General features: G+C 46.4%; 1 protein-coding gene and 1 pseudogene across 1 annotated transcript; both read right to left on the bottom strand.

Annotated features, from left to right (window-relative positions):
- Positions 1-2,279: 2,279 nt before the first annotated feature.
- LOC131725034 (fructose-bisphosphate aldolase B-like) lies at positions 2,280-16,712 on the bottom strand. Its single transcript, XM_059018396.1, has 9 exons — positions 16,530-16,712; positions 12,643-12,755; positions 11,384-11,595; positions 9,908-9,962; positions 9,072-9,232; positions 7,660-7,743; positions 6,559-6,733; positions 4,768-4,967; positions 2,280-2,590 (listed from the first exon to the last, which is right to left on the bottom strand). The coding sequence occupies exons 2-9, from the start codon at positions 12,752-12,754 to the stop codon at positions 2,495-2,497; spliced, it is 1,095 nt and encodes a 364-aa protein (XP_058874379.1). The 5' UTR covers position 12,755; positions 16,530-16,712; the 3' UTR covers positions 2,280-2,494.
- Positions 16,713-23,445: 6,733 nt separating this feature from the next.
- LOC131725041 (post-GPI attachment to proteins factor 4-like) lies at positions 23,446-27,205 on the bottom strand (annotated as a pseudogene).
- Positions 27,206-27,899: the final 694 nt, after the last annotated feature.

The raw sequence follows: 27,899 nt of genomic DNA on the forward strand, positions 1-27,899 counted from the left end.
TTCACGTGAACCGGGGGTATTGGTCTAAATCCACACCTGATCACCTACCTGGACGTTGGACGAAGGAGACACTGTCCACCGCTCACAGAGAGGCTTGTGAAGAAAGAAAGTGAGGGGTGAGTACAGGGTATTTATTTTAGCGATGGTTATTCAATTGAATATTATTTGGTGACCAAAAATAACTGGAATTATTCAACAGACACGTGTGTAAAACAAAATGTATTGTAGTCAATGTAAAATCTCCCCTAAGTGTATGTTAGGGCTCTGGACTCTTGACCGGAGGGTCGTGGGTTCAATCCCAGGTGGGGGACACTGCTGCTGTACCCTTGAGCAAGGTACTTTACCTAGATTGCTCCAGTAAAAACCCAACTGTATAAATGGGGAATTGTATGTAAAAATAATGTGATATCTTGTAACAATTGTAAGTCGCCCTGGATAAGAACGTCTGCTAAGAAATAAATAATAATAATAATAATAGACTTTCTAGACAATAGATGAACGCATTATTTTCCATGTAATCAATATTTGCTCCCTGAATATTATTCATTGCTAAACTTAGTGACCTGATTTCTGCTATTTTGATGTGAATCTTCCTTTGATATGAATCTTCCTCTATTTTCTCTCTTTCTTGATAAAATGTATAAAAGATGTAACGGTGTTGTGTGATTTACTGCTCAATTGTTTACCTCGGCAATCTTGAACTCGTAAAAAGAAAGACATTCATGACAGCAGAGTGCTGATTAAATGAGACCATTACACATATGAATGAATTGCATCCTTAAACTGGACATTTTAATTGTGATTCTTCACACAACTCTCAACAATAACAAAAGCACAGAGTTACTTCCAGTCTGATTTAGAAATACTGAAAGAAACAGAACAGCTTCAGTTCAGATGTGTTTAAATTGTCATTTTTATTCAGCATACATGGTAAATATGATTGCCTTGTATTTAAAACATCTGACAGATTTTACAAAAAAAAAAAAAAAAAATCAAAATATAATCCATTTGTGCCCGTTGTTTTTGATTTTATTTTAGTTTCTGTGATGAGGGTTACACAGACCACTGAAACCAATTTAAGTTCTTATTAAAATAATTCTACTGCAGCTCAAAACAGAATTCCCTCAGTGTGCAGCTTTTGAAAGATGTTGCAGCAAAACATGGATTCTCATTTGAACACCTCTGGTGCTACCCTGGGGTAATCTCTGTCTGCACAAGCCAGGCTTACTAGAACGGAAACTTTTCATTTTACAACACAATATGTGCTACAGTGCTACACCCGGTTAAAGAAATCTCAGTTTGCAAGCCATGGTTTCAGTTAGGGTTGCACTTCCTTGTTCACCTGGAGGGTGAAATTGTCCCCGCCCCTTCGCTGGCTTCTTTCCTGTCATTAACCAATCAGCTGCTGCTCCCCCTGCTGACTGGCATGCCGTCAGCCAGTAACATGACCCAGAAGACACTGCAGAGGTGAAGTGAGGCGGGGAGTCCAGCAGCCTTCCCGAGTGCGAGGCACAGAAACAGAACTTCCTTTAATCCAGTGATCATGTCAAACCCAGGTCTGCGAGAACGTCTTTCAAAAACTGTACGGGCGCGTTCATAAACTCAATCTGACGCTCTGAAAGAGCGCCCGAGAAATCTCTTCAGAGTGCTTCAGAGCGGGAATGCTCGCTTTAGTTTTCAAACAACCTAAAACGGTTTGAAAATGGAAGTCGTTAGCGAGACAAAACTTCTGTTTTTCTCAGTGATTGAAAACACTTTTGGTTTTAATGTTTTACAAGATCTTCAATCTGACAGCGAGGATGACAATGTAAGCCGGTCGCTCGTGGAAAATGTAATCCTGATAGCACTGTTATTAACTATGATCATTACGCAGCTGCACAGTTTAATGGCTTTCTCTTAGACCGATATCACCGTTTTTTTTATAGATGTATTTTTACACGAGTTTTCAACTCTTAAGTCTAATACTACTGTAATTATTACTGCTGCTCTTCAGTTTGATTTTCATTTTGAAAGTGAACGCTCTGAGAATCCAGCTCTGAAGCTGCAGCGGCCAGAGTGTGCTCCGAGCGCTCCCAAATTCATCTGCTCTGAGTTTAGGAACGACACCACAGAGCACTCCAGGAGTTTATGAACGGTCAGAGTGCGCTCACTCTCTGAGATTGAGTTTACCAACGCACCCGACATCTGAGAGCTAATGCAACTTCCAAGCAGGTCATCTTTATGAAATTATTTTGTTAAGATATAAATCACTTAAAGAAAAAAAATGAATTTCCACACACTTTAAATTTTCCAACAGTGTAGATTTTTATTTAAAGCTCCACATGACTTCAAACGCTCTGGAAGAAAGGCTTACAGACAGACGGCTTCACATTTCACATTTTTTTTAATTTGTAAAAAGCATCTTTTGGAATGTAAAATTCACATTTTTTTTTGGTGCAAAAGCAGTGGCTCAGTGTGTGAGGTTTACTGGTCCCAGTTTAATGAGCGCACTGGTCTAGTAGACGTAACTGGCAGTGAAGAGAGACTGGGAGGCAGCCTTGTCTTTCTGTCCGCTCTGAACGTAAGATCCAGTCGACGCCAATCCGTTAATCTGAAGAAAAAAATAATAAACCAATCAGTAACACACACACACACAGATATAAACACACACACACACACACACACACACACACACATAGACAGAGACACACACAGACACACATAGACAGAGACACACACAGACACACATAGACAGAGACACACACAGACACACATAGACAGAGACACACACAGACACACACACACACACACACACACACACACACACAGACAGACAGACAGACACACACACATAGACAGAGACACACACAGACACACATAGACAGAGACACACACAGACACACACACACACACACACACACACACACACAGAGACACACACACACACACACAGACAGACAGACAGACACACACACACACACACATAGACAGAGACACACACAGACACACATAGACAGAGACACACACAGACACACATAGACAGAGACACACACAGACACACACACACACACACACACACACACACAGACAGACAGACAGACACACACACACACACACACACACAGAGACACACACACACACACACAGACAGACACACACACACACACACACACAGACACACACACACACACACAGAGACACACAAACACACACACACAGACAGACAGACACACACACACACACATAGACAGAGACACACACAGATATTTCAAGGGAACCGATATTGGTTGACACCGGTACTCGTTTCCCTTCACTCACACTCTACAGTATAAATGTGCAGAATTACTGCACCAACTCCATCAACAGCAGCATTCTCTTTACTTTCCTATTTAACTGGAGCCGTGATTGGCGCTCCACTGGATTATTCCATTTTAAATGAGGCGGGGGTGTATGCAAGGCTGTAACGAGCCTGTATCTTCAGTGGGTTAAATAAAAGTGCTTGGCAGCATCACTATTGCAACGTCTGCCTTTGCCTGATTGAGCCTCACCTTGACGCACACACTGATACACACACACACACACACACACACACACACACACGTTTGCATTCCTGTGTGTGTGTTTGCTTCTCATTGACTCTCACTATATATTTATTTTACTATTTCTAACTCGTGTCACACAAAACTCCACACGGGGTGAAACTCGACAACAAACTAAACATTCTGGCACTTTTATTATTATTATTTTCGAAGGCACGTTTAGTTCTTAAGAACGTGTTTTACAAAGTGGGGACGTCGTTTTTTCAGAATGTCATTTTTTTCAGGAGTTACTATCTTTGTGGGGACATTTTCTCAAATTTTGTTCGCACATTGATAGTGGTACCTGCCCACACAGATAGACACACACACACACACAGAGATAGGCACACAGGAGATAGACACACACACAGAGACACACACAGGTACATAGACAGGCACACACACACACACACACACACACACACACACACACCAGTTAAAGACACCTCCAATGGCATTGCATGGACGTGGTACACGAGTTCTGCAAAGCCACTCATTCAGATGTATGTATTTAACCAGGACAGAGCCCTTGAGAGAGACATCTCATTCACAAGGGGGTCCCTGACAAGAAACAACATTATGAAAAAATCACTGGCCAGAGAGAGAGAGAGAGAGAGAAAGAAAGAAAGAGAGAGAGAGAGAGAGAGAGAGAGAGAGAGGCATCAATACACACACACTGTGCAGCATCACTGCATCCTGAACACAGAGAGAGAGAGAGAGAGAGAGAGAGGAGAGGCATCAATACACACACACTGTGCAGCATCACTGCATCCTGAACACAGAGAGAGAGAGAGAGAGAGAGAGAGGAGAGGCATCAATACACACACACTGTGCAGCATCACTGCATCCTGAACACAGAGAGAGAGAGAGAGAGAGAGAGAGAGAGAGAGAGAGAGAGAGAGAGAGCGAGCAGTCATCTAAACAGGACAAGAACACTTCAAACAAAATAACCAACAAGTCAGACCGCTCCAGTGTTCACGATGCTGGTCACAGTCGGTATTTACAGGGTCTGCAGCCCTGCTCAGATTTAGAACACATCTTTCTGAGTGATTTAAAAAGGGATTGTGAAGAGGCTGTTTGTATGTTTGACGGCGAGGAGTTCCTAGGAGGAGATGCCCGATATACAAACAGCATCTCTGCTCATACTGGAGCTCAATTTAAGGATTTTGTCTCCTTCACAGAACGGTGCTTTTTGAACGCCCCTCCGTACCTTGGCTCTTTCAGTGAAGGCCGCTTGTGCAGCCTGGAGGTTTCCTGGCTTGCCTGCCCAGGCGGAGAGCGTGGAGGCCTGCAGGGCTCTCCCGTAGGAGAAGGTGAGCTTCCAGGGCTTGGGCAGGGGGCACTGGTTAATGGCGTTGAGATTAAGAGAGGCATCCTCCTCGCTCTGACCCCCGGAGAGGAAGCAGATACCTGAGAGGGAGGGAGAGACAGAATGTGAGAGAAAGAAAGAGCAGAGAGATACAGCATTTGTATCGAGTGTTTAATATACTTTACCAGACCTCTCTGTGCTTTGCAATGCTTCCCTATGCTTTACCAGACCTCTCTGTGCTTTACAATGCTTCCCTATGCTTTACCACAGCTCTCTGTGCTTTACAATGCTTCCCTATGCTTTACCAGACCTCTCTGTGCTTTGCAATGCTTCCCTATGCTTTACCACACCTCTCTGTGCTTTACAATGTTTCCCTATGCTTTACCAGACCTCTCTGTGCTTTACAATGCTTCCCTATGCTTTACCAGACCTATCTGTGCTTTACAATGCTTCCCTATGCTTTACCACACCTCTCTGTGCTTTACAATGCTTCCCTATGCTTTACCAGACCTCTCTGTGCTTTACAATGCTTCCCTATGCTTTACCAGACCTCTCTGTGCTTTACAATGCTTCCCTATGCTTTACCACACCTCTCTGTGCTTTACAATGCTTCCCTCTGCTTTACCACACCTCTCGGTGCTTTACAATGCTTCCCTCTGCTTTACCACACCTCTATGTGCTTTACAATGCTCCCCTATGCTTTACCAGACCTCTCTGTGCTTTACAATGCTTCCCTATGCTTTACCACACCTCTCTGTGCTTTACAATGCTTCCCTATGCTTTACCAGACCTCTATGTGCTTTACAATGCTTCCCTATGCTTTACCACACCTCTCTGCTTTACAATGCTTCCCTATGCTTTACCAGACCTCTCTGTGCTTTACAATGCTTCCCTATGCTTTACCACACCTCTGTGCTTTACAATGCTTCCCTATGCTTTACCAGACCTCTATGTGCTTTACAATGCTTCCCTATGCTTTATTACACTTGGCTGTGTTTTGACTGTGGGAAACTTTCATAAGGGTTAGTTTACCAAGGGGAGCTCTGAACCCCAGGACTGGGTGCAGCAGCAGCAGCAGCAGCAGGGCTAGTGTGAGTTTGTAACCCTGCTCAAACTCCTGGCTCCTGATCATTTCAATATTAATAATAATAATACTAGACTTCATTGAGGGGAGCTCTGAACCCCAGGACTGGGTGCAGCAGCAGCAGCAGCAGCAGGGCTAGTGTGAGTTTGTAACCCTGCTCAAACTCCTGGCTCCTGATCATTGCAATATTAATAATAATAATACTAGACTTCATTGAGGGGAGCTCTGAACCCCAGGACTGGGTGCAGCAGCAGCAGCAGCAGGGCTAGTGTGAGTTTGTAACCCTGCTCAAACTCCTGGCTCCTGATCATTTCAATATTAATAATAATAATACTAGACTTCATTGAGGGGAGCTCTGAACCCCAGGACTGGGTGCAGCAGCAGCAGCAGCAGCAGGGCTAGTGTGAGTTTGTAACCCTGCTCAAACTCCTGGCTCCTGATCATTGCAATATTAATAATAATAATACTAGACTTCATTGAGGGGAGCTCTGAACCCCAGGACTGGGTGCAGCAGCAGCAGCAGCAGGGCTAGTGTGAGTTTGTAACCCTGCTCAAACTCCTGGCTCCTGATCATTGCAATATTAATAATAATACTTTGTTTTTTTTACCTGGCACCGCGGCCGGGACAGTCCTGCGGAGGGCGGTCACCGTTGCCATGCCGACCTCGGCGGGGCTGGGCTTTTTGGGGCAGGCCTGGCCGGCCGTCACCATGTTGGGTTTGAGCAGAGTGCCCTCCAGATAGACGTGGTGGTCATTCAGAGCTTTATAGACTGCGGCCAGGACCTGGGGAGAGACACGGTCAATACAACACTATAGGGACCACAGACAAGCAATACAGCTCCATACAGCCCCCAGACAGGCAATACATCTCTATACAGCCCCCAGACAGGCAATACATCTCCATACAGACCCCAGACAGGCAATACTAGTTGATATGATCAATACAGTCCAATATGGACTGGAGACCAGCAATACAAGCAGATACGGACCACAGGCAGTCAGTACAACGCAATACGGACCAGAGAGAAAAAGTCAGTAGAGCTCATTCAATACAGCTTGATAAAAGGACCATATTAGTGAGAAGCACCAGCGCCATCTAGTGCACAGCTAGTGTATTGCCAGCAATACTAAACTTCACTGAACTCAGTCAAAGCAACACAGACTGAGCAAAACAATGTAATACAGCCTAGCCCAGCGCATTGCAGTTAAAGAACTACAGCTCCCAGCATCCCTCACCATTGCCGCGGGTGCAGAGGCATGCTGGGAGCTGTAGTCCTAGCCAGGGCTGCACCGATTCACAATACAATAACTATGGCAGCGCAGCTAGAACTGAAGAGCAGCTCCTGAACTCACAGTCAAAGCAACACAGACTGAGCAAAAACAATGTAATACAGCCCAGCCCAGCGCATTGCAGTTAAAGAACTACAGCTCCCAGCATCCCTCGCCATTGCCGCGGGTGCAGAGGCATGCTGGGAGCTGTAGTCCTAGCCAGGGCTGGACCGATTCACAATACAATAACTATGGCAGCGCAGCTAGAACTGAAGAGCAGCTCCTGAACCCGCAGTCAGAGCAGCACAGACTGAGCAAAAACAATGTAATACAGCAGAGTGACTGCAGTGATGAGAAGCAGCAGGAGTGAATGCAAACAGGGGTGCGGTTAACAGTCTCTCTAGGAATGCAATTGGAAGCTCTTCTGGAGAGGCGCTCACCTTCTCCGTGACGTACTGGCAGCGCAGCAGAGAGTGATCCCCGTCCGGGAGAATCTCCGGCTCCACGATCGGAACCAGACCGTTCTGAAAGAGAGGAGAGAGGAGGAGAGAGGGCGGGGGTTATACAAGAGAGAGAGAGAGAGAGAGGGGGGGGGGGGTTATACAGGGGACATAGGGAGAGGAGGGAGAGGGAGAGAGAGGGTTATACAGGGGACAGAGGGAGAGGAGGGAGAGGGAGAGAGAGGGTTATACAGGGGACAGAGGGAGAGGAGAGGGAGAGAGGGGAGAGGGAGAGAGGGGGGGGGAGAGAGAGAGAGAGAGGGGAGAGGGGAGAGAGAGAGAGAGAGAGGGGAGAGGGAGAGAGAGAGAGAGAGAGAGAGAGAGGGTTATACAGGGGACAGAGAGAGGAGGGAGAGGGAGAGAGAGGTTATACAAGAGAGAGAGAGAGAGAGAGGGGGGGTTATACAGGGGACAGAGTGAGAGGAGGGAGAGGGAGAGAGAGAGAGAGAGGCTTATACGGGGGACAGAGGGTGAGGAGAGGGAGAGAGTTATACAGGTGAAAGGAGAGGATATACAGGGGATAGGGAGACAGAGAGAGAGATACAGGTGACAGAGAAAGGAGAGTCATGCGGGAGACAGAGAAAGAGAGAAGGGTTATACAGGGAACACAGAGAGAGAGGGAGAGAGGTTACACGGAGACGTGAGTAGAGAGAGAGACAGAGGGAGGAGAGAGAGAGGATATACAAGAGAGAGAGAGAGAGAGAGGGTTATACGAGAGAGAGAGAGCGAGAGAGAGAGAGCGAGAGAGCGAGAGAGCGAGAGAGAGAGAGGGGGGGTTATACAGAGGACAGAGTGAGAGGAGGGAGAGGGAGAGAGAGGGTTATACAGGGGACAGAGGGAGAGGAGAGGAAGGGAGAGAGGTTATACGAGAGAGAGAGGATATACGAGAGAGAGAGACAGAGAGAGGGGGGTTATACAGGGGACAGAGAGAGGATATACAGGGGATAGGGAGACAGAGAGAGAGAGAGAGAGATACAGAGGGAGGAGAGAGATACAGGTGACAGAGAAAGGAGAGAGAGTCATGCTGGAGACAGAGAAAGAGAGATGGGTTATACAGGGAACAGAGAGAGAGGGAGAGAGGTTACACAGGAGACATGAGGAGAGAGAGAGAGAGACAGAGGGAGGAGAGAGAGGGGGGTTATATAGGGGACAGAGAGGAGAGCGATACAGGGGAGAGAGAGGCAGAGAATCAGGGAGAATCTCTGGCTCCACAATCAGAACCAAACCGTTCTGAAAGAGAGGGGGGGGGGGGCTGAGCAAGGAGGTGGAGGACAGAGAGAGTTACTCAGAGGAGAGAGAGAAGATGGAGGGGGGAGACACAGGGAGACAGACACACACTGCGACTCTCTCACCTGTTGGCAGATGCTGGCGTATCTAGCGAGCACGTTGGCGTTCTCCTCGATGGCCAGAGAGGAGGGGCAGCTGTCCGAAATCTTCAGCACACACCTCCACTTAGCAAAATCAGCACCGTCCTTCTTATACTGAGCACAGCGTTCCGCGAGACCGTCCAGACCTGAGACGCAGACAGGCTGCTTCAAAATCCATTCTCTCACCTCTTATTAGCTTTATTAACAGGATCACCGGCCCCTCCCTTTAAAGGAGCGCTGACCATCTTTAAAATCCATTCTCTCACCTCTTATTAGCTTTATTAACATGATCACCGGCCCCTCCCTTTAAAGGAGCGCTGACCATCTTTAAAATCCATTCTCTCACCTCTTATTAGCTTTATTAACATGATCACTGACCCCTCCCTTTAAAGGAGCGCTGACCATCTTTAAAATCCATTCTCTCACCTCTTATTAGCTTTATTAACATGATCACCGGCCCCTCCCTTTAAAGGAGCGCTGACCATCTTTAAAATCCATTCTCTCACCTCTTATTAGCTTTATTAACATGATCACTGGCCCCTCCCTTTAAAGGAGCGCTGACCCTCTTTTAAAATCCATTCTCTCACCTCTTATTAGCTTTATTAACATGATCACCGGCCCCTCCCTTTAAAGGAGCGCTGACCATCTTTAAAATCCATTCTCTCGCCTCTTATTAGCTTTATTAACATGATCACCGGCCCCTCCCTTTAAAGGAGCGCTGACCCTCTTTTAAAATCCCTTCTCTTCATGTTGTGTTTCGTTCAGCAGCAGTAAAAGTTTCTCTGGTAGTTTTTAGTGAGTATTTAGTTTGGGTCTCTCACCTTGAGTTGTGGTCTCTGCGTCAGTACCTGCCAGAACTGCTGTGCCTTTATCAACCTGAAACCAAAAACAACAAAGGAAACGATGAAGAAATACTTACTGAGGGGGAAGAGCTAACGAAAACTGGAGCTGCTGTTTTATAAATATCATCAACTGTTTAACAAATAATAATAATAATAATAATAATAATAATAATAATAATAATGTTGTATAGTGTGATTAAACCCAGATTCACTTGATCGTGTTTCATTTTTTCTTGAAACTAAACTAATTATTATTAATTTCTTAGCAGACGCCCTTATCCAGGGCGACTTACAATTGTTACAAGATATCACATTATTTTTACATACAATTCCCCGTTTATACAGTTGGGTTTTTACTGGAGCAATCTAGGTAAAGTACCTTGCTCAAGGGTACAGCAGCAGCGTCCCCCACCTGGGATTGAACCCACGACCCTCCGGTCAAGAGTCCAGAGCCCTGACCACTACTCCACACTGCTGCTGCAATATAACTCCCTGAATCTCCCCTATATTTATTGATAGAGAGACAAATCTCTTTATTTATGTATTTGACAGATAGATAGATCGATAGGAGATAGGACAGACACACAGATCTCTTATGTATCTGAATGTGTCTCACCTTGATGGATAGAGAGACAGAGATATAGACAGGAAAGACAGACACGACAGACAGATAGACAGACAGACACGCAGATCTCTATGTATCTGAATGTGTCTCACCTTAATGGATATAATTATATATATATACAGTACTGTGCAAAAGTTTTAGGCAGGTGTGAAAAAAGGCTGTAAAGTAAGAATGCTTTCAAAAATAGACATGTTAATAGTTTATATTTATCAATTAACAAAATGCAAAGTGAGTGAACAGAAGAAAAATCTACATCAAATCAATATTTGGTGTGACCACCCTTTGCCTTCAAAACAGCATTTAATGTTTAATATAGAGGGGGGAAGGGGGTACTGTTTGATATAGAGGGGAAGGGAGGGATTCTGTTTACTGTATTAATATAGAGGGAGGAGGGATACTGTTAGTATTAAAAAAATTATTTGTCTGTATATTTGAGTCGGTTATGCCATGTATGTGCTTTGGCAACACAATTATTTTTATTGTCATGCCAATAAAGCCAATTTGAATTGAATTGAGAGAGAGAGAGAGAGAGAGAGAGAGAGGGAGAATCTTTGTATTTGAATGGGTCACACCTTGATGGATAGAGAGACAGACAGACAGAGAGACAGATCTTTTTATTGATGTATTTGAAGGCGTCTCACCTTGATGGATATATAGACAGACAGACACAGACAGACAGATCTGTGTGTATTTGATCGCGTCTCACCTTGATGGATAGAGAGACAGACAGACAGATCTGTGTGTATTTGAAGGCGTCTCACCTTGATGGATAGACAGACAGACAGACACAGACAGACAGACAGATCTGTGTGTATTTGAAGGCATCTCACCTTGATGCCCACGACGATGCCCTTGTCCTTGACCAGCTTGGGGAAGGGCACCCCCGCGTCCGTCTTCTGGTAGAGCGTCTCGTGGAAGAAGATGACCCCCCCGATGCACTGGGAGATGGTCGAGTCCGCGGTGAACAGCAGCTGTCTGAAATAGCGCCGGTTCTCCTCGGTGTTCTCAACATGGATCTTCTCCAGACGCTTCCCCATCGTACCTGCAGGGGGAGACAGAGAGCAGCGAGGGACCTGAGACTCCTTACCAGCCCTGCATGGGAACTGCAGCTTAATATCACGAGACTGGACTGGAATTACATTGTAACTGCAGTTTAATATCACTAGACTGGACTGGAATTACATTGTAACTGCAGTTTAATATCACTAGACTGGACTGGAATTACATTGTAACTGCAGTTTAATATCACTAGACTGGACTGGACTGGAATTACATTGTAACTGCAGTTTAATATCACTAGACTAGACTGGAATTACATTGTAACTGCAGTTTAATATCACTAGACTGGACTGGAATTACATTGTAACTGCAGTTTAATATCACTAGACTGGACTGGAATTACATTGTAACTGCAGTTTAATATCACTAGACTGGACTGGAATTACATTGTAACTGCAGTTTAATATCACTAGACTGGACTGGACTGGAATTACATTGTAACTGCAGTTTAATATCACTAGACTGGACTGGAATTACATTGTAACTGCAGTTTAATATCACTAGACTAGACTGGAATTACATTGTAACTGCAGTTTAATATCACTAGACTGGACTGGAATTACATTGTAACTGCAGTTTAATATCACTAGACTGGACTGGAATTACATTGTAACTGCAGTTTAATATCACTAGACTGGACTGGAATTACATTGTAACTGCAGTTTAATATCACTAGACTGGACTGGAATTACATTGTAACTGCAGTTTAATATCACTAGACTGGACTGGAATTACATTGTAACTGCAGCTTAATATCACTAGACTGGACTGGAATTACATTGTAACTGCAGTTTAATATCACTAGACTGGACTGGAATTACATTGCAAGGCTGGTAATCAGACTCCTATTCCACAGCAGTGTCACCCAGTCCAGGTTTTACTACCAGCTTGATCAGCCCCAGTGTGTCTAGCTAACAAGCTCAGGTGTGTCTTATTATTAAACTCCCAGTGAAACCAGGACTGGATCACACTGCTGTGCAGCGGGAGTCTCGTTCCCAGCCCTGCCTGTCTCTTCAGCCGCTGCTCTTACCTGTGGACTCATCGGCTGCTAGAATCCCCTTCCCTGTGGCCACGACTCTCTGAGCGATGGAGGAGAGCTCCTGCTTCTGCTCAGGGGTCAGCGCTGTGAACTGGTGAGTCATCCTGCACAGAGACAAGCACCCAGACATGACACTGAGTCATTCTGCACAGAGACAAGCACCCAGACACGACACTGAGTCATTCTGCACAGAGACAAGCATCCACAGACACGACACTGAGTCATTCTGCACAGAGACAAGCACCCACAGACATGACACTGAGTCATTCTGCACAGAGACAAGCACACACAGACATGACACTGAGTCATTCTGCACAGAGACAAACACACACAGACACGACACTGAGTCATTCTGCACAGAGACAAGCACCCACAGACATGACACTGAATCATTCTGCACAGAGACAAGCACACACAGACATGACACTGAGTCATTCTGCACAGAGACAACCACCCAGACATGACACTGAGTCATTCTGCACAGAGACAAGCACCCAGACATGACACTGAGTCATTCTGCACAGAGACAAGCACCCACAGACATGACACTGAGTCATTCTGCACAGAGACAAGCACCCAGACATGACACTGAGTCATTCTGCACAGAGACAAGCACACACAGACATGACACTGAGTCATTCTGCACAGAGACAAACACCCACAGACACGACACTGAGTCATTCTGCACAGAGACAAGCACACACAGACATGACACTGAGTCATTCTGTACAGAGACAAGCACCCAGACATGACACTGAGTCATTCTGCACAGAGACAAGCACCCACAGACATGACACTGAGTCATTCTGCACAGAGACAAGCACCCAGACACGACACTGAGTCATTCTGCACAGAGACAAGCACCCAGACACGACACTGAGTCATTCTGCACAGAGACAAGCACACACAGACATGACACTGAGTCATTCTGCACAGAGACAAGCACCCAGACACGACACTGAGTCATTCTGCACAGAGACAAACACACACAGACATGACACTGAGTCATTCTGCACAGAGACAAGCACACACAGACATGACACTGAGTCATTCTGCACAGAGACAAACACACACAGACATGACACTGAGTCATTCTGCACAGAGACAAACACACACAGACATGACACTGAGTCATTCTGTACAGAGACAAGCACCCAGACACGACACTGAGTCATTCTGTACAGAGACAAGCACAAACAGACACGACACTGAGTCATTCTGCACAGAGACAAGCACACACAGACACGACACTGAGTCATTCTGCACAGACAAGCACACACAGACATGACACTGAGTCATTCTGCACAGAGACAAGCACACACAGACACGACACTGAGTCATTCTGCACAGAGACAAACACACACAGACACGACACTGAGTCATTCTGCACAGAGACAAGCACCCAGACACGACACTGAGTCATTCTGCACAGAGACAAGCACCCAGACACGACACTGAGTCATTCTGCACAGAGACAAGCACCCAGACATGACACTGAGTCATTCTGCACAGAGACAAGCACCCAGACACGACACTGAGTCATTCTGCACAGAGACAAACACACACAGACACGACACTGAGTCATTCTGCACAGAGACAAGCACCCAGACATGACACTGAGTCATTCTGCACAGAGACAAGCACCCAGACACGACACTGAGTCATTCTGCACAGAGACAAACACACCCAGACACGACACTGAGTCATTCTGCACAGAGACAAGCACACACAGACATGACACTGAGTCATTCTGCACAGAGACAAGCACACACAGACACGACACTGAGTCATTCTGCACAGAGACAAGCACCCACAGACACGACACTGAGTCATTCTGCACAGAGACAAGCACACACACAGACACGACACTGAGTCATTCTGCACAGAGACAAGCACACACAGACATGACACTGAGTCATTCTGTACAGAGACAAGCACCCAGACACGACACTGAGTCATTCTGCACAGAGACAAGCACCCACAGACACGACACTGAGTCATTCTGCACAGAGACAAGCACACACACAGACACGACACTGAGTCATTCTGCACAGAGACAAGCACACACAGACATGACACTGAGTCATTCTGTACAGAGACAAGCACACAGACACGACACTGAGTCATCCTGCACAGAGACAAGCACACAGACACGACACTGAGTCATTCTGCACAGAGACAAGCACCCACAGACATGACACTGAGTCATTCTGCACAGAGACAAACACACACAGACATGCCACTGAGTCATTCTGCACAGAGACAAGCACCCACAGACATGCCACTGAGTCATTCTGCACAGAGACAAGCACCCACAGACATGACACTGAGTCATTCTGCACAGAGACAAGCACCCAGACGTGACACTGAGTCATTCTGCACAGAGACAAGCACCCACAGACACGACACTGAGTCATTCTGCACAGAGACAAGCACCCAGACACGACACTGAGTCATTCTGCACAGAGACAAGCACACACAGACACGACACTGAGTCATTCTCCCCCTCCCGTCTCTCTCCCCCCTCCTGTCTCTCCCCCCTCATGTCTCTCCTCCCTCCTGTCTCTCCCCCCCTCTCCTCCCTCCTGTCTCTCCCCCCCTCTCCCCCCTCCTGTCTCCCTCTGATCGTGTTGAGTGTGTTTCATTCTCTCGCACTCTTTGTAGGACAGACACTTAAACATATTATGAGAACATACATCTTTCTTTGATAAAACACAACGCACAGAACGTGTCTGAGCCTTCAAGCTGTATTCTGCACGAATCACGGTTCTCAGAAGATAACCGATTGAACAGCTGAAGTCCATAGATTACTTTTTCATGTCCTCTTGCGTAACCTCTGTACACAAGTGAATCCTTGTTCAGACTTTAACCCAAGTTTGTGAAATATTTACCACAAACTGCTGTGTGCAATGGAATGTGTTCCTTCTGAAAGACTTCTACAGGGAAGCATTGTAAAGCACAGAGAGGTCTGGTAAAGCATAGGGAAGCATTGTAAAGCACAGAGAGGTCTGGTAAAGCATAGGGAAGCATTGTAAAGCACAGAGAGGTCTGGTAAAGCATAGGGAAGCATTGTAAAGCACAGAGAGGTCTGGTAAAGCATAGGGAAGCATTGTAAAGCACAGAGAGGTGTGGTAAAGCATAGGGAAGCATTGTAAAGCACAGAGAGGTCTGGTAAAGCATAGGGAAGCATTGTAAAGCACAGAGAGGTCTGGTAAAGCATAGGGAAGCATTGTAAAGCACAGAGAGGTGTGGTAAAGCATAGGGAAGCATTGTAAAGCACAGAGAGGTCTGGTAAAGCATAGGGAAGCATTGTAAAGCACAGGGAGGTCTGGTAAAGCATAGGGAAGCATTGTAAAGCACAGAGAGGTCTGGTAAAGCATAGGGAAGCATTGTAAAGCACAGGGAGGTCTGGTAAAGCATTGTAAAGCACAGGGAGGTCTGGTAAAGCACATTAATAAACATGGCTAATCAGGGTAAACTATTGTAAATGCAGAGTATAACCACGGGAAAAGCATGGAGCAAAAACGTACCTTGCAAATCTACTGATGGTAAACTTTTATAAATGCATGGGAACCCTAGACCGTAAACAACAGCGCACTGTTTAAATATAAACCTATCCTAGAGATATCTGCATACGATATCACGACATTACTATTAAACGCATGCAATACTGTAAGTGCATTGATCAGTGAACAGCATTATCACTATGCATAACGAGAACACTAAGAATTTGGTGCCTTTTTAAATTGTATTTACTGTACCATTGTCGCGACAAAACATGCAATACATGATCAATGCAAAATACTACAGTGCGGAAAGTGTATTCACTGAAATATCATCGCAGCTCCGTCTGTTTGTTCTGTTCTGTTTTGACTTACGTTGCAGTGTTTGGCGTGGCTTTGGCGTTGCTGGTGAATCGTGGCTTTGGCGTTGCTGGTGAATCGTGGATTCAGCGCTGCTGTTTCAGAGCCGGAGACGGTATCTCGTGTCTTCACCGCAGTCTTTAACAACTGAGACGGAGCTGCTAACTTTACTGACCGGACATAAACTCTCTCGAGGTTCGGCAGTGACGTGGCCCGAACCCGAGCAGGTGGGCGGAACCGACCGGTTCCAAATCTCTGCGCTCTCATTGGCTGGAAGTGACGAGGGCGTATCCTTGCTTCTTACCCAATTGACCAAGCCAAAGAAAACACAGACCTGCGTTTTATAACGCGATCCTGTTCGAACCGTTTTTAGAGACCAGTTACTTTGATTTATTTTTTTAATTAATTTGAAGTCAAACCTGTTTTTTTTGTTCTCTTTTTTTAGTATAAAAAATTTGTTCTCGTGTTGCAGATCAGCCTGGTTGCATACCGTGGGAACAAAAAACTCAAATGGTAAAGCATAGGGAAGCATTGTAAAGCACAGAGAGGTGTGGTAAAGCACAGGGAAGCATTGTAAAGCACAGAGAGGTCTGGTAAATCATAGGGAAGCATTGTAAAGCACAGAGAGGTGTGGTAAAGCACAGGGAAGCATTGTAAAGCACAGAGAGGTCTGGTAAAGCATAGGGAAGCATTGTAAAGCACAGAGAGGTGTGGTAAAGCATAGGGAAGCATTGTAAAGCACAGAGAGGTCTGGTAAAGCATAGGGAAGCATTGTAAAGCACAGAGAGGTCTGGTGAAGCATAGGGAAGCATTGTAAAGCACAGAGAGGTCTGGTGAAGCATAGGGAAGCATTGTAAAGCACAGAGAGGTCTGGTAAAGCATAGGGAAGCATTGTAAAGCACAGAGAGGTCTGGTGAAGCATAGGGAAGCATTGTAAAGCACAGAGAGGTCTGGTGAAGCATAGGGAAGCATTGTAAAGCACAGAGAGGTCTGGTAAAGCATAGGGAAGCATTGTAAAGCACAGAGAGGTCTGGTAAAGCATAGGGAAGCATTGTAAAGCACAGAGAGGTCTGGTAAAGCATAGGGAAGCATTGTAAAGCACAGAGAGGTGTGGTAAAGCATAGGGAAGCATTGTAAAGCACAGAGAGGTCTGGTAAAGCATATTTAAAAACATGGCAAACTAAAGGCATAATTAAGGATTATCACATCTCTGTTGAAAGGTCAGATAGACAGACAGAGCCCCAGTGATAAAGTACCATTGGAACTCAAGAACTACACCCGCTCACAAAAATACTTTGTCAGCAAATAATAAGTGATCTATTGGGCTAGCTGAGGAATTAACAACTCTCTCTAATTAAGTGCCTTGAGATCAAAGACCAACCGTGTTTTCAATTGCCCCTTAATAATTAATTTCCAAGATAAACTCTTTTCAGAATGTAGTAAACTAACACAGACCCCAAGAAGAAGGGATTATATTGTAGCGTCAAACTGAACAGGATTGTGTGGCAAAGGCTTATCTGAAATACTGAAGAGATTTCTGTGCTGAATATTCTTCATGGGCTGCTGTAGCTCATTAACCAGGTTTGTTCAGTGACAGCAAAGCTGCTGAGCCAGGCAGAGCTGCACTGACCAAACAAGATAAGATCGGCCGACAGTCAGCTCAACTGGAGACCTTTTTAGCAATCTTGCATGGTGGGACAGTCAGAGAGACCAAAGTTGAAACGCGTGCTGCAAGGCTGTTATAACAATGACCTGATCCATGACGCAGGGAGCGCTTTTGAAATCTGTCTAGCCCTGTTTCACAACTCACCTCAGCGAGGTCTAGTATTATTAATATTGCAGAGGAGCCAGGAGTTTGAGCAAGGTTACAAACTCACACTAGCCCTGCTGCTGCTGCTGCTGCTGCACCCAGTCCTGGGGTTCAGAGCTCCCCTCAATGAAGTCTAGTATTATTATTATTATTATTATTATTATTATTATTATTATTGAAATGATCAGGAGCCAGGAGTTTGAGCAGGGTTAGAAACTCACACTAGCCCTGCTGCTGCTGCTGCTGCTGCACCCAGTCCTGGGGTTCAGAGCTCCCCTCAATGAAGTCTAGTATTATTATTATTAATATCGAAATGATCAGGAGCCAGGAGTTTGAGCAGGGTTAGAAACTCACACTAGCCCTGCTGCTGCTGCTGCTGCACCCAGTCCTGGGGTTCAGAGCCCCCCTCAATGAAGTCTAGTATTATTATTATTATTATTATTATTAATATTGAAATGATCAGGAGCCAGGAGTTTGAGCAGGGTTAGAAACTCACACTAGCCCTGCTGCTGCTGCACCCAGTCCTGGGGTTCAGAGCTCCCCTCAATAAAGTCTAGTATTATTATTATTAATATTGAAATGATCAGGAGCCAGGAGTTTGAGCAGGGTTACAGACTCACACTAGCCCAGCTGCTGCTGCTGCTGCACCCAGTCCTGGGGTTCAGAGCTCCCCTCAATAAAGTCTAGTATTATTATTATTAATATTGAAATGATCAGGAGCCAGGAGTTTGAGCAGGGTTACAGACTCACACTAGCCCAGCTGCTGCTGCTGCTGCACCCAGTCCTGGGGTTCAGAGCTCCCCTCAATAAAGTCTAGTATTATTATTATTAATATTGAAATGATCAGGAGCCAGGAGTTTGAGCAGGGTTACAGACTCACACTAGCCCAGCTGCTGCTGCTGCTGCACCCAGTCCTGGGGTTCAGAGCTCCCCTCAATAAAGTCTAGTATTATTATTATTAATATTGAAATGATCAGGAGCCAGGAGTTTGAGCAGGGTTAGAAACTCACACTAGCCCTGCTGCTGCTGCACCCAGTCACCGTCCAACACCAAAAATTACAAACCAAGAATCTGAAGACAGACAGACAGCAACGCAGGGTTAAATTAAGGCACTGTTATTTAATTTTCCAGATTTCATTTTTACAAACTGCATTATTTGTTACAAAAAAGTAGAAAGGTTTAGAGTTGATCAGTGTAATAGCAGCTGTCAGACTAACTCCCTGGATCTGACCTCGTGTCCCGTCTGTCCGTTCTCTACCCCAGGGGTCTCCAGTCCTGGTCCTGGGGGGCCACTGTCCCTCCTGGTTTTTGTTCCAACTGTACCATAAATTACTTCACCGGACCAATCAAGTGCTTATTGGAAGCTTAATTGGTCCAATTAAGACCCCTGCTTTACACAGCTCTACAAATGTGCAGTTGTGAAAGAAACACATACTTACAGCAACACACAGATTCTCATTTGAAAACATCTGGGTTTAAACTCTTGCACAAACCGCACTTCCTAGACCCCCTGGAGGGCGAAATTGCCCCCCCCCCCCACCGCCCCGCCCACCTGTCAATTTCAGTCATTAGCCCGATTGAGCTGTTGCAAAGGCGAGGGAAGGACGGCCTTTCTTGCTTTGAGATCGACATGCTAACGAATAGTTTTTATTGAATGCCTGCTGATCAATGCTTTTTCGATTCAGGAGTGTGAGTAGCGAGCTTTCAGCGCACCCCTCGTACCCGCCTCCACTCTCTACACGGCTCTCGGGCGTGCAGTTTGGAAAGAATCACCTGGATTTTCATTTGAAAACACGACAGCTGCTCCACGCTGGCTTGAAGAGCTCGCTGTGTTTGCACAAGCCACGCTTTCACACAGCGTCACACCTCCGTGCTCCCCTGCGGGGTGAGACTGTCCCCGCCCCCTTCACGCAGTAACCAATCAGCCGCTGCTTCCTCGGGTGATTGACACACAGCCGGGAGCCTCGAGGGCTCTGTTGACCTACCAACTGCGGGTGTGACAGATTTCAAGAGAATACAGCAAATTGAAACTTCCTTAATAAGGATCTTTTTATTTGATTGTGTGGCGTGTTCCCATGTGTTGCTACAACTGTTTAAATAAAGTGTGTGTTGTTTTAAATTATTATTTTTTTACATTTTGACCACTTTTTAAAATTGCATTCCACTGCCTCCAAGATGGCTTCCCATGTACCCGCCTGGCCCTCTCTGAACTACATTTCCCATCATCCTCCTGCTCGCTGTTAAATCCATCTCAGTTACATATGTGAGCAGGAGGATGATGGGAAATGTAGTTCCGAGGGGTCCATGTAGGTACATGGGAAGCCATCGAGGCAGGGAATGCAATTTAAAAGTTTTTAAAAGTGGTCAGTTTTAATTTTTATTTTTTTAAATACACACACCTTATTTAAACAGTTGTAGCAACACATGGGAACATGTAACACAATAAAAAGATCCTTATGCTCCCTTTAAAAATACAGCCGTACCAGATCTGTGTTAAAATGAAAATCCATGTTCTTCTGTAACTAGGTGTTTCTTTCCGAACTGCACATTTGAGAGGTGTGGAGCGGAACTGACGCGCGGGACGGGACGGGACGGGACGGGACGGGACGGGGATTCAGGGACTTATTCTGTCAGCTGCAATTAATTTCAAGAAACATATCAACATGATCAAGTGAATCTGGGTTTAATCCCACTATACAACATTATTATTATTATTATTATTATTATTATTATTATTATTATTATTATTATTATTATTATTATTATTATTATTATTATTATTTACCAGTCCGTGGCAGTGCTTGCTCTAACGTTAAATCACAAGAAAAGCCATTTGAATCAGAATCAAGATTATCGTTTCGTTCAGCCTGTTTCACTAAATGAACTGTCGAGGAGAGAAAGAGAGAGAGAGAGCAGGGAGGAGAGGAGAGAGAGAGAGGAGGGTGGGAGAGAGGAGGGATGATAGAGGGGGAGAGAGGGAGGAGGGAGGGAGAGAGAGAGGAGGGATGATAGAGGGGGAGAGAGAGGGAGAGAGAGAGGGAGTGAGAGAAAGAGACAGGAGGGAGGAGAGAGAGAGAGCAGGGAGGAGAGGAGAGAGAGGACGGAGGGAGAGAGAGGAGGGATGATAGAGGGGGAGAGAGAGGGAGAGAGAGGAGGGAGGGAGAGAGAGAGGAGGGATGATAGAGGGGGAGAGAGGGAGAGAGAGAGGAGGGAGGGAGAGAGAGGAGGGATGATAGAGGGGGAGAGAGGGGAGAGAGAGGAGGGAGGAGAGAGAGAGGAGGGATGATAGAGGGGGAGAGAGGGAGAGAGAGAGGGAGTGAGAGAAAGAGACAGGAGGGAGGAGAGAGAGAGAGCAGGGAGGAGAGGAGAGAGAGAGAGGAGGGAGGGAGAGAGGAGGGATGATAGAGGGGGAGAGAGGGAGAGAGGAGGGAGGGAGAGAGAGGAGGGATAATAGAAGGGGAGAGAGAGGGAGAGGGAGAGAGGGAGTGAGAGAAAGAGACAGGAGGGAGGAGAGAGAGAGGAGGAGAGAGGAGGGATGATAGAGGGGGAGAAAGGGGAGAGAGAGAGGAGGAAGGAGAGAGAGAGGAGGGAGGAGAGAGAGGAGGGATGATAGAGGGGGAAAGGGAGAGAGAGGAGGGAGGAGGAGGAGGAGAGAGAGGAGGGATGATAGAGGGGGAGAGAGGGGAGAGAGAGAGGGAGTGAGAGAGAGGAGGAATGATAGAGGGGGAGAGAGGGAGAGAGGAGGGAGGGAGAGAGAGGAGGGATAATAGAAGGGGAGAGAGAGGGAGAGGGAGAGAGGGAGTGAGAGAAAGAGACAGGAGGGAGGAGAGAGAGAGAGCAGGGAGGAGAGGAGAGAGAGAGGAGGGAGGGAGGGAGAGAGAGGAGGGATGATAGAGGGGAGAGAGAGAGGAGGGAGGGAGAGAGGAGGGATGATAGAGGGGAGAGAGAGAGGAGGGAGGGAGAGAGGAGGGATGATAGAGGGGGAGAGAGAGGGAGAGAGAGAGGGAGTGAGAAAGAGACAGGAGGGAGGGAGAGAGGAGGGATGATAGAGGGGGAGAGAGAGGGAGAGAGAGGGAGTGAGAAAGAGACAGGAGGAAGGAGAGAGAGAGGAGGGATGATAGAGGGGGAGAGGGAGAGAGAGGAGGGAGGAGGAGGAGAGAGAGGAGGGATGATAGAGGGGGAGGGGAGAGGGAGAGAGAGGAGAGATGATAGAGGGGGAGAGAGAGAGGAGGGAGGGAGAGAGGAGGGATGATAGAGGGGGAGAGAGAGGGAGTGAGAAAGAGACAGGAGGGAGGAGAGAGAGGAGGAGAGAGGAGGGATGATAGAGGGGGAGAAAGGGGAGAGAGAGAGGAAGAAGGAGAGAGAGAGGAGGGATGATAGAGGGGGAGAGAGGGGAGAGGGAGAGAGAGAGAGGACGGAGGAGAGAGAGGAGGAGAGAGGAGGGATGATAGAGGGGGAGAAAGGAGAGAGAGAGAGGAAGAAGGAGAGAGAGAGAGGAGGGATGATAGAGGGGGAGAAAGGGGAGAGAGAGAGGAGGAAGGAGAGAGAGAGGAGGGAGGAGAGAGAGGAGGGATGATAGAGGGGGAGAGAGGGGAGAGGGAGAGAGAGCAGGGAGGAGGAGGAGAGGTTTTGCTGGTTTTAAACATATTTAAAATACAAGCTGCTCCACGGGTTGCAATTAATTAAATATAACAAAATAATAAAATTATACATTTTACACAGTGCAGGAATTTCTCTGAACAAAGAGAATAAATCAATCATATAACAAATCAATCATATAACAAAAATATGAAACACACTCAGCAGAGCTGAATTTAGAAACACAAAAACAACTTTAAAAATGAAAGAGCAAACATTTCCACTAGAAGTCTCTCCATGTCTTCACCTCTCTCCCTTCCTTCCCCCTCCCCCCTCTCCCCTCTCCCCTCTCCTCTCTCCTCTCTCCTCTCCTCTCTCCACCTCCCCTCCCCTCTCCTCTCCCCTCTCCTCTCTCATCTCTCTCCTTCTCTCCACCTCCCCTCTCCTCTCCTCTCCTCTCCTCTCCCCTCTCCTCTCCTCTCTCTCTCCTCCCCTCTCTCTCCACTCCCTCCCCTCCCCTCCCCTCCCCTCCCCTCTCCTCTCTCTCCCCTCCCCCCTCCCCCTCACAGGAGCCTGGGCAGCGGGTGACTCGCCCTGACTGAAGAAAACGCCCCGATGTGCCTGACCAGGTTGGGTTCCACGCTGTAGGCTCGCTCCCAGGGCCGGGCCCTCACCGCCCTGTACAGCGCCGTATCCTTGGCGTGTCCCTTCCTGCAGGTCACCTCCGAGAGGTACCCCCGCCACCCTCTCCGCGGCGGCCCGGGGGTACAGCATGGCCGGGGTGCAGCACTCCGTGGCGGGGGAGACGGAGAGCAGCTGGGGGGAGAGGCGCCGGAGCTCTAGGAGGTAATGCCTGCCCGCCAGCTCACAGACCAGCATGAGGAAGAGAGTGAGGAACAGGAATTCGAGTCCCAGTCGGGGCGCCACGCCCCTGGCCCGGGCCAGCAGCAGGCACAGCAGAGAGGAGCCCAGCCCGCCGGCCCCCAGCCACTCCAGGATGCGGCACGGCTCCGGGTTCCAGTAGCGCTGCAGCCTCTCCGGGTGGTACAGCTTCACGTAGAGCGCGCCGCGGTAGAACCGACGAGACCGGAGCTCCCGCAGGGCGGGGAAGAGGGAGTCCAGGGGCAGGGCATCGTCCTCCAGCATCAGCACGTCCCGAGGCTGGTAAAGCTCCAGTCCCCGTTTCAGGCAGTAGACGTAATCCCTCTTCTCCTTTTCGAAGAGGTTCGGCACATGGGGGGACGGTTTTTCCCTGCCCCCGTGCTTCTCCTCGACGCGGAACCTCTTTTTCAGCAGCTCCGCGTCCTCGTGGTCGCGGGGAACCTCTTCCACGTTGCACACCAGCACCTCCGCGCAGCCCGGGCACGCCTCCAGCAAGCCTTGCAGCTGGAGTGCCACCTGGAGGAGGTAGTGGTACTGCAGGCCCTGCTCCCGCCGCGCCGTTACCACGGTGACCAGCAGCCCGACCCCCTCCCGCTCACTCTCCCCCCGGCCTACTTCCTGCCCGAAGCCTGGGGCTGGAATTGCCGGGGCTGCCTGCCAGTGCCGCAGGGCCTCCTGGCCTCTCTCCCAGCTCTCCTGCAGGGCGGCCTGGCTCATGGAGTCCAGATAGAGGGATCTCCAGTAGTAGTAAGAGTACAGCAGCTTGTGACAGGCCAGGGGGAGGACGACGCAGAACGTGAGGAGGCAGAGCGCGGCTCCCTGCGCGACCGGGCTGGAGGGACGAAGGCTTCTGCTCAGCCAGGCTTTCCACTTGGGCATCCGAGCCTGCAGCCTCTCCCTGAGGGAAAAGACGACATGTAAATACAGAGAACGTCCATTATTATAATTATTATTTATTTCTTAGCAGACACCCTTATCCAGGGCGACTTACAATTGTTATCAAAATATCACATTATTTTTTACATACAATTCCCTATTTATACAGTTGGGTTTTTACTGGAGGAGAGAGAGGGAGAGAGGAGAGAGACAGACACAGAGAGAGACACACAGAGCGAGAGACAGAGAGAGAGAGACACAGGAGAGAGAGACAGAGACAGACACACACAGAGAGACACAGAGAGAGAGACACAGAGAGAGACACAGAGAGAGAGACACACAGAGAGACAGAGAGAGACAAGGCACCATTAAACAATTTAATAGTTTCAATATTATTATTTCAATATTTATTTCAATTTCTGTATTATTATTATTATTATTATTATTATTATTATTATTATTATTATTATTATTATGTATCTTCTATTCTATTTATTATTATTTTGTTACCATGGTTCCTTGTTTGTATAGATATGCATCTGTTCATAATATGTATGTATTTGCTTTGGCAACACTGTGGAAAATAAGTCATGCCGATAAAGCACTTTGAATTGAATTAAATTGAATTGAGAGAGAGAGTCTTGTTATGTAGCGATTCACTTCGATTCAATTTCAGTTTACAAAAGCTCCCTTATTTTGAAATCTCAGTGTTGACAGGTCGGGTATCTGGCTCCAGATTTACCGGACGCTTTTAGACAGAACGGATTTTCAGAACTCCCCTTAAACTGAAAGTAATCGATGTGTAAATCAGCTACACCTTTCCTGAGATTAATCCTGTGGCAGAATCACCGTGCGTCGCAAACAAGTCACCCTGATAAGCTGCTTCCCATCAGATCTGTAACGATTAGCTACTGAAGACTAGATGAGGAACGGGACGATGGTTTTACTTGGGAAGAGTATTTAAGAACATAAGAAAGTTTCCAAACGAGAGGAGGCCATTCGGCCCATCTTGCTCGTTTGGTTGTTAGTAGCTTATTGATCCCAGAATCTCATCAAGCAGCTTCTTGAAGGATCCCAGGGTGTCGGCTTCAACAACATTACTGGGGAGTTGGTTCCAGACCCTCACAATTCTCTGTGTAAAAAAGTGCCTCCTATTTTCTGTTCTGAATGCCCCTTTATCTAATCTCCATTCCCCTGGTCCTTGTTTCTTTTTTCAGGTCCCCTGGGTCGACATTGTCAATACCTTTTAGGATTTTGAATGTTTGAATCAGATCGCCGTGTAGTCTCCTTTGTTCAAGACTGACTAGATTCAATTATTTTAGCCTATCTGAAGAAGTTTTAAAGTTAAGAACATAAGAAAGTTTCCAAACGAGAGGAGGCCATTCAGCCCATCTTGCTCGTTTGGTTGTTAGTAGCTTATTGATCCCAGAATCTCATCAAGCAGCTTCTTGAAGGATCTCAGGGTGTCAAACATCGTATCAGGTCGAATATGGCTCAGCAACAGATTTATAAATGTTGTGAAAATAAATACACCTTTTTTTTAAAAGTGTATATTCAGATATCATTTATACATCTGATTACAACATTTAGCTAAATATTTAACTAAATTTTAAATCTCTTAACAAGATTTAACATTTATACACACCATACACTCTATCGTATAATAACAGACGTGTCCCACCCAACTCAACGCGACACGCCCACCATGACAGTAAAACGAGCCACAATGAAGCGTTCTTAACTTTGTATATAAGTTAGTGATCAGCAGATGTTTCAGCCGCACGAAGAGCACAGCGTGTGGTTTTCAACAACTCTGCTGTGCAAAATAAATGATTTTTCTTTTCATCGGGACATCTGCTAAGAAATCGGGTCTATTATTAGTTTATTTAGCAGACGCCTTTATCCGACTTACAGAGACTAGGGTGTGTGAACTATGCATCAGCTGCAGAGTCACTTACAACTACATCTCACCCGAAAGACGGAGCACAAGGAGGTGAAGTGACTTGCTCAGGGTCACACAATGAGTCAGTGACTGAGGTGGGATTTGAACCGGGGACCTCAGGTTACAAGCCCCTTTCTTTAACCACTGAGCCACACAGCCTCCTATCCCGACTATATAAGAAAGTTTACAAACGAGAGGAGGCCATTCGGACCATGTTGCATTAAGGGCTGTTGGCATGTTTGGTTAGGATTTAAAAATTGAATATAAAAACGATCTAGCTTGGTGATCACAGAGTTGAGACGCTATAGCTCCAGAATTATTAGTGTGAGTGACTCGACTCGTCCACCATTAACATTCAGCCAATTCTGAAAAACGCCACCTGCGTTTTCTGTCACTCTTGTAAAAATCCGACGTGAATTTGACCTTTAAATTATATATATATACTTTGATGAAGAGTTTCATTAAAACGACTAAAATACGCGCCTTACCTCAGTTTTACCATTCCAGCTTCGCCTCGTTTCTTTTACGCTGTACTTTTTTCGTCAGCTGTTTTTTGGTCCATTCCGCGACCTGTAGTAGATTGTGTTCGCTAGCGGGGCACCGCCCCCAGGACCCGGAACCAGCCAATCAGATGAGGTCTAGCGGCGTCACTCACGATTAAAGGGGCGGGCGGAAGCGTCAAGGATTTTTTTAATATTAATTATTAAAAGAACAGATTCAGAAATGACCAGAAAAACAAAATAACTATTCAAACGATGCTAAAGACCTAATAATAATAATAATAATAATAATAATAATAATAATAATAACAGGAAGACATTGAACACTGAATTACATATTAAACAGTAAAGCATTTTCTTAAACATCACATGACTTACAAGCTAATTTGGAGTTGACCAGTTTTATAGATTTTACGTAGATTTTAATCTCCTGCATAAAATCTAAGGCTTGAAGGCTTCACTTCTCTCCGAGTGCACTTGTGAATAAAATCAATTTCTAACAAAAATAATAAGGTTTGCAATAAACTTACTTCCACTATCGCAATCAGCACTGAAATATCATATAATGTCCTCATATATCAATTCCGGCAGATGTGAGATTTTGGTTTTTTTTAAGGATTTGTAATCTGATCAATGGCAAATTACATTCCGCGCTCCTCTAAAGGGAGGGGCCGGTGATCATGTTAATAAAGCTAATAAGAGGTGAGAGAATGGATTTTAAAGATGGTCAGCGCTCCTTTAAAGGGAGGGGCCGGTGATCATGTTAATAAAGCTAATAAGAGGCGAGAGAATGGATT

The sequence above is a fragment of the Acipenser ruthenus genome, chromosome 59 (genome assembly GCF_902713425.1).
Source record: "Acipenser ruthenus chromosome 59, fAciRut3.2 maternal haplotype, whole genome shotgun sequence".
NCBI classification, from domain to species: Eukaryota; Metazoa; Chordata; class Actinopteri; order Acipenseriformes; family Acipenseridae; genus Acipenser; species Acipenser ruthenus.

Excerpts from the sequence above, each read along its gene's own strand:
- LOC131725034 (XM_059018396.1), bottom strand. The coding sequence starts at position 12,754 with ATGACTCACCAGTTCACAGCGCTGACCCCTGAGCAGAAGCAGGAGCTC. Across the intron at positions 9,963-11,383 it reads GCATCGTCGTGGGCATCAAG|GTTGATAAAGGCACAGCAGT; the intron begins GTGAGATGCCTT and ends TTTTGGTTTCAG. Across the intron at positions 4,968-6,558 it reads TGTCCCGGCCGCGGTGCCAG|GTATCTGCTTCCTCTCCGGG; the intron begins GTAAAAAAAACA and ends CCTCCCTCTCAG.